Source organism: Toxorhynchites rutilus, chromosome 1 (genome assembly GCF_029784135.1).
Source record: "Toxorhynchites rutilus septentrionalis strain SRP chromosome 1, ASM2978413v1, whole genome shotgun sequence".
Lineage (NCBI taxonomy): Eukaryota > Metazoa > Arthropoda > Insecta > Diptera > Culicidae > Toxorhynchites > Toxorhynchites rutilus.
Window position 1 is genome coordinate 15273800 of NC_073744.1, and position 14570 is coordinate 15288369.

A 14570-nucleotide genomic window follows, 5' to 3' on the forward strand; every position below is an offset into this window, starting at 1 on the left:
CTACGTTCAAAGAGAATTTTAAGAATGCGATCGCCCGAGGAGGTCCTCGAACTGGAGCTGGTCCTGGAACGGGAGTAAGAGCGAGTGGCCAGCGGCTGGAGGGCGATGTGCAAGAGTGGGCCATCAGCCGGGTTCGACCCGAAGAGCTACCGCCACACGGAATCAGCAGTCATCGACATCACCCAATAAACGCTGCACCTACGAGGCGTGTTGCCATTTGCAGACGACAGTCGTCCATACTTGTGGGTACCACTAGGCGACGAATTATGTGGACACACAATATGAATAGATTCGTGATCCGTGCCTATTACATCTGCACTGCTTTGGAGACGGACATGTTCGAGGAGGCGTACAAAGAGTTCGTCGGGAGACTTCATCAGAACGAGATGAACGCGAGGCCTAGAACGATTGTGCGCAACAACATGCTCTCCCTAACGGAAATCGTAAGGCCAAGAGGCGGACTGCTCCAACATCTCCGTGAAAGGCGTGAGCCTCCATGGCGAATGAGATTGGAGCAACGGATCCTAAACAAGCGCACCGAAAGGCCGATGGCGTATAAAAGAGGCAGTAGATCGGCGGAATTATGCCGCCAAGTTGCTAAGATCGAGCGACCTACTGAACTTCGCCAGCTGGGAGCTCACCAGCTGACGGAAAAACTGGACGCACTAGTACACTAATTATGCGTCTGCAAAGCGCCAAGAACAAAATCGGATGTTCAGAGATAACGAGAAAGCGTTCTACGACCACATTAGCGACGATTACAGTGAGGGTTTGCCAGATATTAGCGACGTGACGAACTTCTGGGCTGGTATTTGGGAGACCCCAGTACAACATCGCGACGAACGAATATGGTTAAGACGGGAGGAGGAGAGTTGTGGTGAAATTGGAGAGATGCCAGCTATCATCGTCGGAGGGAACTATATCCGCGAAGTCTCGCGATATCTGAGGAACTCGGCAGCACCGGGTCCCGATGGTGTACAGAACTTCTGGCACAAGAAGCTTACCGTCGCACATCCAGAGATAGCTAAGTGCTTCAACACTCACCTTACGTGACCCACACAACCTTCCTCATCCCGAAAGACAGCAACACATTGAACCTATCGAAGGACAAAACGATAACGTGACTATCGAGTCCGTACAAAATACTGAACAGCATCATAACCGCCAAAGTTTTTGCCCACTGCGAACAACATCATATTATCACAGAAGAGCAGAAAAGATAGGCATGGCGGCAGAGACCAGGCCATCATCGACGCAGTCATAGTCGGACAAATGGTAGATAATCAGCAAAACCTCAGTATGACCTACATAGACTATCGGAATGCTTATTGTCACGACCCCTCGGTCGGTGCGTCTCACAATGCGAGCGGAGCGACAGAAGACTTGCCCGACAGCGAGAAACGTCAAACATCAGCATAGCAAACGGTTTGTCATGGTTTTAAACACAATAGAATTCCACAATATCCAACTGAATGAATAGGAGTGTTTGAGGGGTTTATTCTTTCGCGCTACATTCAAATTAGTTAATTGTACTTAATCCTAATTGTGAACTTATTAAACTACATTAGGATTACTTACTTGGTAAATACATCTAAAGTTCTCTTAATTTATATGGATTTATGCTAAATTAAATATATTTATTAAGGTAACCTTAGAAATCGATTTGGCAATATTGCACTTAATTTGAACTTAAAGCTAGTTAAAATTCTGAACTATTGTATAAGGTAAGGAATGATACAAAATGAAGTATGTACAATTAAAACATCTTAAGAACCTTTGCACTATGATGTAGGAGCCATTCCATTCTGAAGGTTCCACGCCCACAGCGCGTGACGCAAGTTATAAGCGAAGATTCACCAGCGATAAGAATATACAGGGTTTTCCATTTCGGGCTTCCGAATGTATACAGCCCTGCGCTGACAACCGTTTGACATAGCTGTCAACCAAAGCCTCATATCGTTAGTTGAATGTCTGCCATTTTACAATATGGATCGTTTTAGCATCGCACAACGTGTTAATTTTGTTAAATTATACTATAAAAATGATGAAAAACCGGCAAATGTTTTTCGAGCATTACGGACAGATTTTGGTCGTCATAGACGGCCTACAGAGCACACAATCGCTAATGTAGTGCGTAAATTCGAACAAACTGGATCCGTAGCGGATATTGTGAAACCTGTGCATCATCGTAATGTGCGTTTGGCCGAAAATATTGCTGCTGTTGCTGCCAGTGTGGAGGATGACCCGAATGTTTCGATTCCACGGCGTGCTCAGCAATTGGGCTTGTCAAACACATCATTGTGGCGAATTTTGCATTTGAACTTGCACCTACATCCATATAAAGTCCAACTGGTACAAAAATTAGAGCGTGGTGACCATGGAATGCGTCGCGCATACGTCGATTGGGTGAACGAACAACAGCAGCAAAATGCTGTATTTTCGCATCAAATTTTCTTCAGCGATGAGGCACATTTCGAGCTCGATGCCTATGTGAACACCCAAAATTTCCGTATATGGGGCTCAGAAAATCCACACGTGATTGTTGAGAGGCCATTGCATCCGCCAAAAGTCACTGTTTGGTGCGCATTATGGTCTGGTGGAGTCATCGGGCCGTATTTCTTTGAAAATGAGGATGGCGAGATGGTAACTGAAAATGGTGAGCGCTATGGCCGCATGTTAACCTTTTTTTTGCCACAAATTGAAGATATGGGTACGGATGACATGTGGTTTCAGCAGGACGGCGCCACGTGCCACACAACACGACAAAACTTGGCCATATTGCGAACGAAATTTGAGGGACGCATAATTTCGCGTTTTGGTGATGCCAATTGGCCGTCCAGATCATGCGATTTGAACCCGCTAGACTTTTTTTGTGGAGTTATGCGAAATACCGTGTCTATGTCAACTCTCCGCAAACACTTGAACATTTGAAAGACAACATTCGTGAAGTTATGACCGAGATACCGCCTCATATGTGCCGAAAAGTCATCGAAAATTACCTGTTCCGGATCAAGGTGTGCGAGGAAGCCCTAGATGGCCATTTGAATGATGTTGTATTTCACACATAATGGCATATACCAAACTTTAATTTGAAATAAAAGTTTCATCGAAATTCGAATTCTAAGTGTGTTTTATTTCAATTACCTTTCGGAATTTAAAGTTGGAAAACCCTGTACTAAACGTAGGTTTTTCATTTAATCATAATCCTATCCATAAATGTATCAATTTGTGAACTTACAGAAAGATTTTAATACACGTTTCTACGGTATTCAAAAACTTGGACCTTTCTTATCCCTGCCATCGTTGACCTTACTTCAACACTTATGAATCCTTACCTCACACGTTTCTCGTCCGAGTATTGGAGATTTATAAAATTGATCCCGCAGTCGTTAGGTTCCTGCAGCAAGCGATGAGGCAGTGGAGCACATCTCTGCTCCTCAGAGTTGGGGAAAATGTGTTGCAGTCCCCTCAGTAGGACGCTCAGTAGAAACGGTCATGGCTATAAGATAAGGTATGGCGACGCCGCCCACGAAGAGGTGACCCATACCTTTCACATGGATCTCAAGGTCTACGCTGATTCACGTCAGCGTCTAGGTGTAGCTATCCGGGTTGTCGAAGACATAAGCAGGGACATCAGCATGGAGTTCGGCCTCGACAAGTACCGCTGTGTCCATCTGCTGAAAGGGCAGCTTACCGAATCCGGAGGCTACGAGATCTATGACAGCGAGTTGATAAGAGACATGGTTCGTGGCGAATCCTATAAATATCTCGGATTCCGAAATGAAAGGCAGAATGAGAACAGAATGCACCATCCTCAATCGGCACTGGAGAGAATAACACTACCACGCAAAGAAGAGGGACTTAGAATCGTCGACATATCTGCACTGTGTGTTGCCCAGGTACGACAACTGCGCGAGTATTTCGCAGAACGCGCCGGCCAAAACGGGATATAACAGGCTGTCGACGCCGCTAACAGAGGATACAATGCTCTGGTGTTTCAAGCTGTATGGGATCGCACTGTTCTGACCGACCTCTCGATCCACCACAACCGCCCAGATATAATGGTCTACGACAAGAGCGACTGCAAGGTCATCATCATCGATATATCGCTATTCCGCTGAACCAAAATCCCACCCACCCAGATTTAGGACCCAGAGGTCCAAAGAATTGTTCCAGTAGTTCTCTCTGGTACTGGAATTGTCCCGAATACATTTCTAAAAGTAACGCTGTATTGAGCACATCTACTATTGTACGTGCCTCGTTTTTGTACAATTTGCAAAATGGAATTGAATTTGCAACAACATCGTTATCCGCGAACATTTGGCTAGAAACGAAACGAATATCATTCAGCAACCACCGAATTTACCGAATTTGACTCCCTGTGACTTTTTCCAATTCGAACGACTCAAGAAACCGCTCCACGGAGCGGTTTCGTTGAAGATGGCGCTGATGGCCATACCGCAAATCGAATATAATAAATGTTTCGAGGATTGGATCAAGCGCTGGCATAAGTGCGTTGCAGTCGACATATACTGTATTTCCATTAGATCTGCGTCAATGTTGCAGATACATCATATACTGTATTTCCATTAGATCTGCGTCAATGCTTTCTTGAAGGTTTTGCCAGTTTCAGGCAAGCGTTATCGTGAAGGAGAATGACTTTGTGTTATATTATGTTCGTATCTCTTAGTTCTTTTCATGTTCTTCTAAGGTTTCGAGCAAAGTTTTCATCCAATAATGCTAGCAATTCATCGTCTTTGATTTTTTTTTTCAGTCGTGCAGAGCGTGTTATCCGCGCTTGTCCACAAGACAAAAATCGCCCTTCCTCTGTCCACAAGTTTTTTTTTTATCTTCGCTTATTTTTCGTCGGCCTATTTCCGCCACTTTAGTGCCAATCACCGACATCAGGGAGGCGACTCCACCTGTTCCTACCTATCAGACTCAACAACTCATGAGCCGGGCCAACTTCTTTTACTTCCGCTCCGAAGGAAGACGTAACCAGAGATTTTTCGCCTCAGAAAATCCCAACGACGCCAGCTGGGATTGAACCCAGGCCGATCGGATTGTGAGGCTGTTACGCTAACCATACAACCACTGGCGCCGTCGATATGTCCACAAGTTGCATTTTCACAAAAACAAAAAACGCGGCGACGCATCATTATGCGCGCGTATATAGAAACACACATCTTCAAAAAAAAAGTGACGTCCACAAAATTAGGTTTTCACAGTACAATAGAGCCCCCTAAGTTTGAAGCCTATTAAAAACAAAAAAGTGAAGTGAAGACAGCAGAACCCCGATTATCCGCAAAATAATCCCGGATAATGGAAATCGCGGATAACACAATAATACTTATGACAGACGTACTAGCGTTGTACTTCGAAAATTGTATGTCTGTCACCATGTACAGCGCTAGAACCATGCAAGCAACTCGGTACAATCGCTGTACCTGTACCGACCTGTTTTACCGCTGTACATGGCTACAGTTGTACTGTACGCAACGCCACAGACGGTTAGTGGTGGGTAGCACAAAGAAACCGAATCAAAACACTTCGTAAACATTCTTTTCATTGGCTTTATCTTGAGTTAATAACTCAGATTGGAAACTTGTTTGTTGTGTTTGATAGTTTAGACGCTAAATAAAAACCTTTCTCATTGAAATATGTAGTGAAAATTGATCAAATTTCTGATTGTCAGTTTGACATGCGATACAATGTACAACCAAAGTATATCTGTTATGCTACGATGGTACCTGTACAACGTTGTAAACGTGCAACGCTAGTACAGCTGTATGTTTGACCCTGGTATAAAGGACTAAAAATGGAGTGCAAACGCAAAAAAAATATTTTTGTTTTATCAATACAGAAACCTTTCAACTCTCCATCTGTAAGGTCTTGTATACCAGAGGACAGATAATGTGAGAACCATGACCAAACAAAAGATCAAGAGCTTACCACTCACTCACAAATTTCGAAAAGTTCTATAGAATTACAATAGAAAAGAATGTCGTCACATCTGGCATCACTGATGAACAAACATGTTATACCCACTGACATGCTGAACAATCAGATCATATTCACAATATTTTTGTATAATATTTTATATTTCATATTGAATATTTAACTTTTTTGGAAAATAAAACTTCTCCACTTTGCACTAAATTACAAGAATATTGCGAACTCAATATAAATTTAGACAATTTCTTACCTTTCCAGTAATTTAAATTAGTCCAATAGCATACCTGGGTAACTGAGTAACTGACGTTGCTCAGCGTCCACCGGTTGCACCCACTGTAGGTAGACAACAAAACAAAAAACGTGAAACGTCAAAACGTCAAAATTGTTCGCATATATAGCCGAAGAGATAAGAACGAAATGCCTTCGTTCTTTTGATTTCGGGAAATTATTTTACTTTATTTCCCCCAGAGACTATCCAAAATTGTAAGCTTACAACCAGGTCGAACAGCGCCCAGAGAATGTCTAACGCGGATGCAATTCAGGTGAGTTCGCTCCCACTGCCACCGGCCCAGTACATCAACCTTTTCACCGATGAGAACATTCGGAAGAATCGGGCTCCGAAACCACCTCCACCGATTCAGGATGGGTACACAATGTTCGGTAACCCGTTCAGCAATGACGATAACATTATCAGACCGCTGGAAGCACAAGGCTTCAAGCGACTTTATCCGCAACACTTTGATCGGCGAAAGGAATTGAAAAAGCTGAACCATTCGCTGTTGGTGAATTTTCTCGATTTGATCGATCTGCTTGTACACTATCCCGATAGTCCGAGGAGGGCAGAAAAGGTAAGTGCTCGATAGTTATCCCACAATCGAAAACGAAGACATTCTCTCTGCTCAAAACAGATAGAGGATCTAAGCTTGCTATTCGTTCACATTCACCACCTGCTGAACGAGTTCCGACCCCACCAAGCGAGGGAAACACTTCGGGTTATGATGGAGCTTCAGAAGCGACAACGGATAGAAACGGCACAGCGATTTCAGAACCACTTGGAGAAGGTACGGGAGATGGTGAAGAATGCGTTTGCTTCGCTACCGGATTTGACGGAATCCGATCGGCTTACCGGTGCGGTAGAGCAAATGGATACAGGGGACGATGATGATGTGGGTAAAGGTCGAGGCGAAGGCTGCAACCCACTGGATCGATTGATGTGCGAACTGGTGGATAATATGTAAAGACGAAATTTGTCGATATTACGAGCAATGTATTCATATGCTGTTCGGGTTCATGTATTACCTGTCGAAAGTATGACTATCCCTTCATCAGTTTAAAAACTTGTTTTTCATTTTTCCTGTTTTGGGGTACAAATAACTTAAAACAATGTTTCTCCACTAATCAAATCGACATTGGCGCATGAATAAAACTAATATAAAGTAAACGAATTATTAAACGCAATAGTAGCTTGATGTTTGGTTATTATTGATAATATCATTAGATGTGATCAGAATTACGGAAAACAAATTTAATTTTGGACTTTTCAGGCTGAAATGGTAGAATGTCCTCGTAGACAACAGGGGGAGGGATATATCAAATGTTTAAGTTTGTCCAGGGAGGGGGACGGGGTGTTCAAAATCATGGTTTTTCTGTTACCATGGTATGTGGACAACCCCCAATGTTGCATGTTTCCAGATCTGATAATCTCCTTCCCGGTATATGCACAGCATTCTCCTCCACACTGAGCAAAATAAGTGGAGCCACAATCAGCGCTATTTCTTGTCGCCATCGCCATAAGCTGATAGTACTCTTTTTCCCGCCACCCCGCCTCCCTGATGGGAGCCAAACAGAAGTACATTTTGCTTGAAAAGAAAGGCATCGATTGCGCAGCTAGAAGCGAAAAGATATACTAAAAACATTCTTCTGCACTGTTATGATTCGATAGTAAAGCGCGAGCTGGCAACGAATGCATTTGTCACCAAAAGATACGATTTGTTTTGTAAACAAATTTGTTTTTTTACGAGCAATGGTCGAACAGCAATTTTGACATTGCGGTCCACCTATAGTACAACGCCTTGATTCTAAATAGGCGTGTACGGCGTGTAGCTCACGAAACAAATAAACCCTTCAGAAACATCACCTCTCACAAGAATTTGTTTCCCATGACCCTTGTTTTGCTCTAAGTTTTGCTTGCTCGCTCCGGAAGTCTCCATCGTAGGATTCATCAAATGACCGAAATTCTACGTATTCCGGAATGAACGTAAAAATCTACCTCTCATCGAAGCTGGTAGAGAACTGCACCTTCTGCCAGCTGTTCGGTTTAATCGAGGTGCAGCGGGACGAGATACGATTCGTGGTGTTGGACAGTAAATTGTTGCCGGGAACGTACCTGATAGGTGAGATCTGCAGCGAGTCAGACTACAGGCGGCTGCAGGAATCCACGGATCCTACTACCCAACATAGAGACGCGCTGCTGTTGGAAGAAAATTTCCTCCGACTGTCCATTTCCGACCGGGGAAGAATTAAACATGTCACCACCAAGGTAAAAGGAGTCACCATCGAGACGCTCAACAAGGTGTTGATTATATACGACGAGAAAGGGTTTGGAAACTTAGCCGAAAATGTACTGCCAATGGATGAGAATGGGAATGACTTGCTGCATTTGGCACGATTGATAAAGTCTTCAAAGCCGCGGAAAAATTTGACGATACAAGATTTCCTGGAATACTCGACACATAGCCGGTTTATTAAGACGATGAGGTGTGTTTTGGGACCTCTAGCGTTGATATTGAGGGTACTTTTCAGGAAAACTGCCTTGTTCTATCACTTCTCGGAATGGACGGCGAGCATTGAGACTAAAGGATATAAAAGGTAATTTTTCAAATCGTAGCATTGCATTATCGATGAATTATCGAAGGATCTATCATCTTAGTGCAAAATGGGCCCTTATTTTTGATATAGGATTTGGTGTGGCAGTGCTCTCAATGGTTCTCTACTTCGGCAACCCTGGCGTCCATTTCATGGGGAATGCTGAGGTATTCTAATCGCTGTCGTGGCGTTTTCACAACATAGTCTAACAATTCATTTTCACAGATTGTGGTCCACTATCTCCGAGAGTTGCTACAAACTCTCCGCGGAAGCCCAATCGGTCTGAAGCTGAATGCACCACTGAACGATTTTTTCCTAAACTGCTTTCTGTACCACGTGGATCTCTGGTGGACTTTCCTCATCATAGTTTCGCCGGCGATACATTTCCTGTTCATCCCCCTATCAATATTGGGACTGTTAGGACTATCATTCCAGCTGGCGATGCTTTCGGATCTCATCATACTTATCAGTTTGCATGCCCACTGCTTCTACATATACGCGGCGGTGTGAGTAGAATTCAGTCCACGATGAACACGTCAAACATTCCAAAGGGGTTCCACTTTCAGCCTTTATCGCATCGAAATCGGTGGTATCCGCGCTTTGTGTCGGATTGTTCTGGGAAAAAAGAAAAACGTTCTGCGAGATCGTGTGGAATCACACGAGTACATGAATCGTCAGCTGTTTCTGGCCACTTTAACCTTTGCCGTACTTCTGTTTCTGCTTCCGACTATTTTAGTGTATTACGTTGTTTTCGCCACGGTAAGTCAACTTTTATTAGTCAATCGAGCATCACTCAAACATGCTAATGGCACATTCTTTCAGCTGCGCTTTGGCATCTACTGCGTGTCATACCTTCTGATGACGATCCGGAGAACTATTCTACAGTTTCCCTTTGCTGGGATGATTCGTTGGATACGAGGAGTTTACACCAATTTGGACAGCTTGGAGATTTTCAACATAGGGTCGTATGCAAAGGAGAATATCACCATAATTTACATTGCACCAAAGGCAAGTAGTTTCTGGGGTGATCGAAGCTGCCATCAGAAGCAAGCCGATACGGACGGTGTTAAGATGGGACCAGCTACAAATACTATTTCCATTGGACAATTTTTCGCTAGTCTGGTACGTGGAGAAATGGTTGCCTTCATCCAGCCAGATGAAAACGTGTATCGGCACAATATACGCAATAAAATCGAATGAGTTCGGGTAGTAAATAAATATTTCATTCTTACGTTCAACCGTCATAGATCGCTTTGAATATTAATGACTCTCTTAACAGCATAGTATTATGTTTGTTTCCGGTAGTGAAAACGTTCTTGAAAGAAAATGTGCCTTTTTAGTAGCGTTCATTTCCCTCGATGCCTGATTCAGCACAAGAGGTCAATGATTTGACCACTGTCACACAACTGAATTGCAGATGCATCGTTCCTAAACTAGATCAATTTAAATTTTAATTCACAATTCTGACTGTGATGTGAAAACGGCTCGACTCAACTCGTTTGGTGGCGTAATATTGGGTATAAAAAAGATCACTCCTTATAGAGTCATTCTCCCATCGATGACAGGCATTGAAGTTGTCGCTTGCCAGGCACAAATCAGTGGCAAAGACCTCTGCATTGCCCCGATATATAAAAAGGTCACTCTTTATAGAGTAACTCTCCCATCGATGACAGGCATTGAAGTTGTCGCTTGCCAGACACAAATCAGTGGCAAAGACCTCTGCATTGCCTCGATATATATTCCTCCCAGAACTATGGAAAGGTGTGAAAGACGCATCACGCTAGATATGGGGTCAGACTAGGGGGGCGTTGCTGATAAATGGTCAGCTGCATCCCAATAGGAAGTATCCCGTGTCGGGCACTCGTACAGAGCATCGAAGACTGCAACATACCAATTATGAGAACACTTGTAATACTAACCTCGAGCCAACCGCGAGTAATCGGTTACATATTACTAACATAGTTGTAAGCAAACATTGTCGAAATATTGAACTCCCGGCCCCGTTAGGCTGACGCCATATGAGCCTTAATGAAATATATATTTTGGATAAAAAAAAAAACTATGGTAGGCCGCCATCAGTTTTTTGATATCATCGAGACATTGCCGGAGCCGCGGCTAATCTTCTTCTTATTCTTCTGTAAGAGCATTGTACCATTGCGACCATTAGTTTGATCTATTGTAGTTCACTCCAGTTTGCTATGTATGCTATGTAGTTTCAGTTCGTTCCATCACTCAGTGAATAAGTGATAGTCGCACTAGGACTTTGTACATAACCCCCTCCCCCTTCCTCACCCCAAAGGTATAACATCCTTCGTGGTGTTCCTTAGTTTTTTTGGTTCAGAAAACCCAATCTCGTTAGGCATAAGAATGCCCTTTCCAAGTATCCGCAGTCTTCGCTGAATAAGTGTACTGCATTGACACAGTAAATGTTTCGAAGTTTCAGCTTCGGAATTGGTGAAACGACCGTTATCATCTGACCCATTCCATGAGGTTATGCACCAGAGAACCAAATTTCAAATCTAGTTTTAGGAGAAAATTGGAAACGTTATTTGAATAATCACTAGTTATACCATAAATTTTTTGTAACAAATTTAATTTATATGCACCAATCTTTGAGAGAGGCGAGTTTAAAAAACTACATAGGTTCAAACATTTTTATGCTTGTGTTTCTCTGAGCAAACAATGAATGCCAACAACCCACAAAATTTGGTTGAAATCGGTCCACAAAGAGAGGAGTATCAACCGTCTCCAGAAGTTGTTGTCACGTCACGAAAAGTATACGATCCATTCCAGTGTGACGTAATAACATTTTGACTCACTACAAACATTATTTTTTTGCGTTTTCATGAATAAAGCACACAAAATTAAACGATGTACACTGGTGGACATAAGTATTCGTCATGAATTAATTTATCGCATTTGTATCACATACACAAAAAATAAACTCAACTGTGCAGGTGCAGTAGATTCTGTGAAGTGTACTCTATCTAGGCAGTAGAAGTTTTCAATGATTTACCCTGCTTTAATAAATTACAGGAAAGAAAAAGGCCGAGTTCCACATTTTTAATTGGACAGAAGTATTCGTCACCTTGAAAAAAATGTTAATTTATCGATCCCTAAAGATCTGGAAACACTGTTAATGAATGAACCTGACACATTTAATCACTTTTGTATATTTTTAATAAAAATCGGCTGCGTTCGTATAATTTTTATTCCGTGGTAACAAAATGGGCAGGAAATGTAAGGAAACTACGATGGAGAAAAGGAAAATTGTTTTGAATTTGTTCAAAATGAATAACACAGTTTCCGAAATAGCTAGGAGTGTTGGTATGCCAAGAACAACGGTACAGGATATTATCAATCGTTATAAGAACAGCGATAACTTCGACAAAAAACCTAGGACGGGAAGTCCTTGCAAGTTAACGGATAGAGAAAAGCGAAAAATAATACAAATTATTGAGAAAGAACTAAAAACATCTTCGTCAAAAGTGCGAGGAGAGCTGCTGGAGTTCAGTGGGCAAGATGTTCTTTCCAGAACGGTGCGCAGAGTGTTGAATAATGCCCAATATGAAGCCCGTGTTTGTCGTAAGAAGCCTCTTATTAGCAAGGTTAATCAGGCTAAAAGGTTGAACTTTGCGAAAGATTACCAAAATCACTCGATTAGTTTCTGGAACAATGTGTTGTTTTCCGATGAGGGCAAATTCAATGTTCACAAATCAGATGGAAGGGTATTGGTATGGCGAAAACCGGATACTGAGCTGCAGAAGAAAAATGTTCAAGCTACCGTGAAAAAGGAAGTGCATCAGTCATGGTCTGGGGCTGATGGCAGCATCCGTTTACGGGGAATTGGTATTGATTGGTATATCATGAAAAAGGAGCAATATTCAAATATTTTGAAAGAAAATATGAAGAAAGGTGCTGAAAAGTTGGGTATAGAGAGCAATTTCTACTTCTAACAAGACAACGACCCTAAACATACTGCGGAAGCGGTATGCCTCTGGCTGCTATATAATACACCCTATCAGCACAAAACGCAACCCCAATCACCGGATATGAATCCCATAGAGCATTTGTGGGATGTTTTAGATCGACGTGTACGTGAACATCATGTAACATCACAAAAGCAGCTGAAAGATATTTTTCGTGAAGAATGGTATAAGATCGAGCCTAAAGTATGCGAGAAGCTGGTACACTCAATGACATATCGATTGAAAGAGGTCATTGCACAGAAAGGATTAAACACAAGATATTAAATGTCTAGATAATTTGTTCAGAAATGTTTTTTTGGAGAAATGTTCTAAGTGCCGAATACTTTTGTCCAGCTGAATTTGAAGATAAAGTTATGATTTTTGTAAAATAAGCAATTGTTTTCATTGTTTTGATTTCCCAATAACGTAAATTTATAATAAGACTATATTGTTTCACTTGAATAACATATAAGTAAAAGTAAAAAAACATTCGTGGTAGATTCATGCATATGCCGAATATTTATGTCCATCAGTGTAATTGTAAAATTAGGAAAATTTCCAATAAGAATCATCAGTTGCAGAATATTTTATAATCAGATTGGCTTGTTGTCAGTCAAATACTTGTGTGACGTGGCAATACCTGATTTTTTGCTGTTTCGGACTGTTCAAAATTAATGATTAATTTAGGTGCAGAGGGAACTAAGCTCCAGAACAAACAGAGTAAGCGATGTGTCGAGACGAAGTTCAGTACGGCTGAGCAATTCATTCGCGAGCACTTGGTTGATGCTGAGAACATGGAGGAGCTGCAACTGAATGTTCACTGTGTTGCTGTGGCGACCGCTAAAAGTTTAGGATAACGTATAAGACCAAGAGGCGGACTGCTCCAACATCTCCGTGAAAGGCGTGAGCCTCTATGGCGAAGGAGATTGGAGCAACGGATCCTAAACAAGCGCGCCGCAATTGGAAAACTGAAGGCGTACAAAAGAGCAATTAAGCGTCCTAACACAACGGCCGTAACGTTACTCTGACTCTGCAAAGCGCCAGGAACAAAATCGGATGTTCAGAGCTAACGAAAAAGCGTTCTACGACCACATTAGCGACGAGAAGCCCGACTACCGCGAAGGTTTGCCAGATATTAGCGACGTGACGAACTTCTGGGCTGGTATTTGGGAGATTCCAGTACAACATCGCGAAGGGCAAATGTAGTTGAGACGGGAGGAGGAGAGTTGTAGTGAAATTGGAGAGATGCCAGCTATCATCGAGATACCTGAGGAACTGGGCAGCACCGGGCCCCGATGGTGTTCAGAACTTCTGGCACAAGAAGCTGACTGTCGCACATCCAAAGATAGCTGAGTGCTTCAACAAGGTGCTACGTGACCCACACAACCTTCCTGAATACGCCACCCGTGGCGTTACCTTCCTCCTCCCGAAAGACAGCAATACACCGAACCCATCAAAGTACAGACCGATAACGTGCCTATCGAGTCTGTACAAAATAATTAGCAACATCATTACCGCCAAAGCTTCTGCGTTTCTCGTCCGGGTATTGGGGCTCTATAAAATTGATCCCGTCGTCGTTAGGTTCCTGCAGCATACTATGAGGCAGTGGAGCACGTCCCTGCACCTTAGTGATGGGGAAGACATAAGCAGGAACATCTGCATGGAGTTCGATCTCGACATGTTCGGCCTCGACGCTGTGTCCATCTGCTTAAAGGGCAGCTTACCGAATCCGGAGGCTACGAGGTCTATGACGGCGAGTTGATAAAAGACATGGTTCGTGGT

At 42.8% G+C, this 14570-nt stretch overlaps 2 protein-coding genes across 2 annotated transcripts; both read left to right on the top strand.

The window, feature by feature from the left end:
- Positions 1-6325: 6325 nt before the first annotated feature.
- Positions 6326-7396, top strand: LOC129761882 (mediator of RNA polymerase II transcription subunit 7). The gene is made up of 2 exons (XM_055759712.1): positions 6326-6803; positions 6864-7396. Exons 1-2 carry the CDS (start codon positions 6474-6476, stop codon positions 7191-7193), a joined length of 660 nt encoding a protein of 219 aa, XP_055615687.1. The 5' UTR covers positions 6326-6473; the 3' UTR covers positions 7194-7396.
- Positions 7397-8101: 705 nt separating this feature from the next.
- Positions 8102-10070, top strand: LOC129778601 (uncharacterized). Its single transcript, XM_055785607.1, has 5 exons — positions 8102-8823; positions 8885-8987; positions 9046-9326; positions 9387-9579; positions 9643-10070. Exons 1-5 carry the CDS (start codon positions 8207-8209, stop codon positions 10018-10020), a joined length of 1572 nt encoding a protein of 523 aa, XP_055641582.1. The 5' UTR covers positions 8102-8206; the 3' UTR covers positions 10021-10070.
- The last annotated feature ends 4500 nt before the right edge of the window (positions 10071-14570 follow it).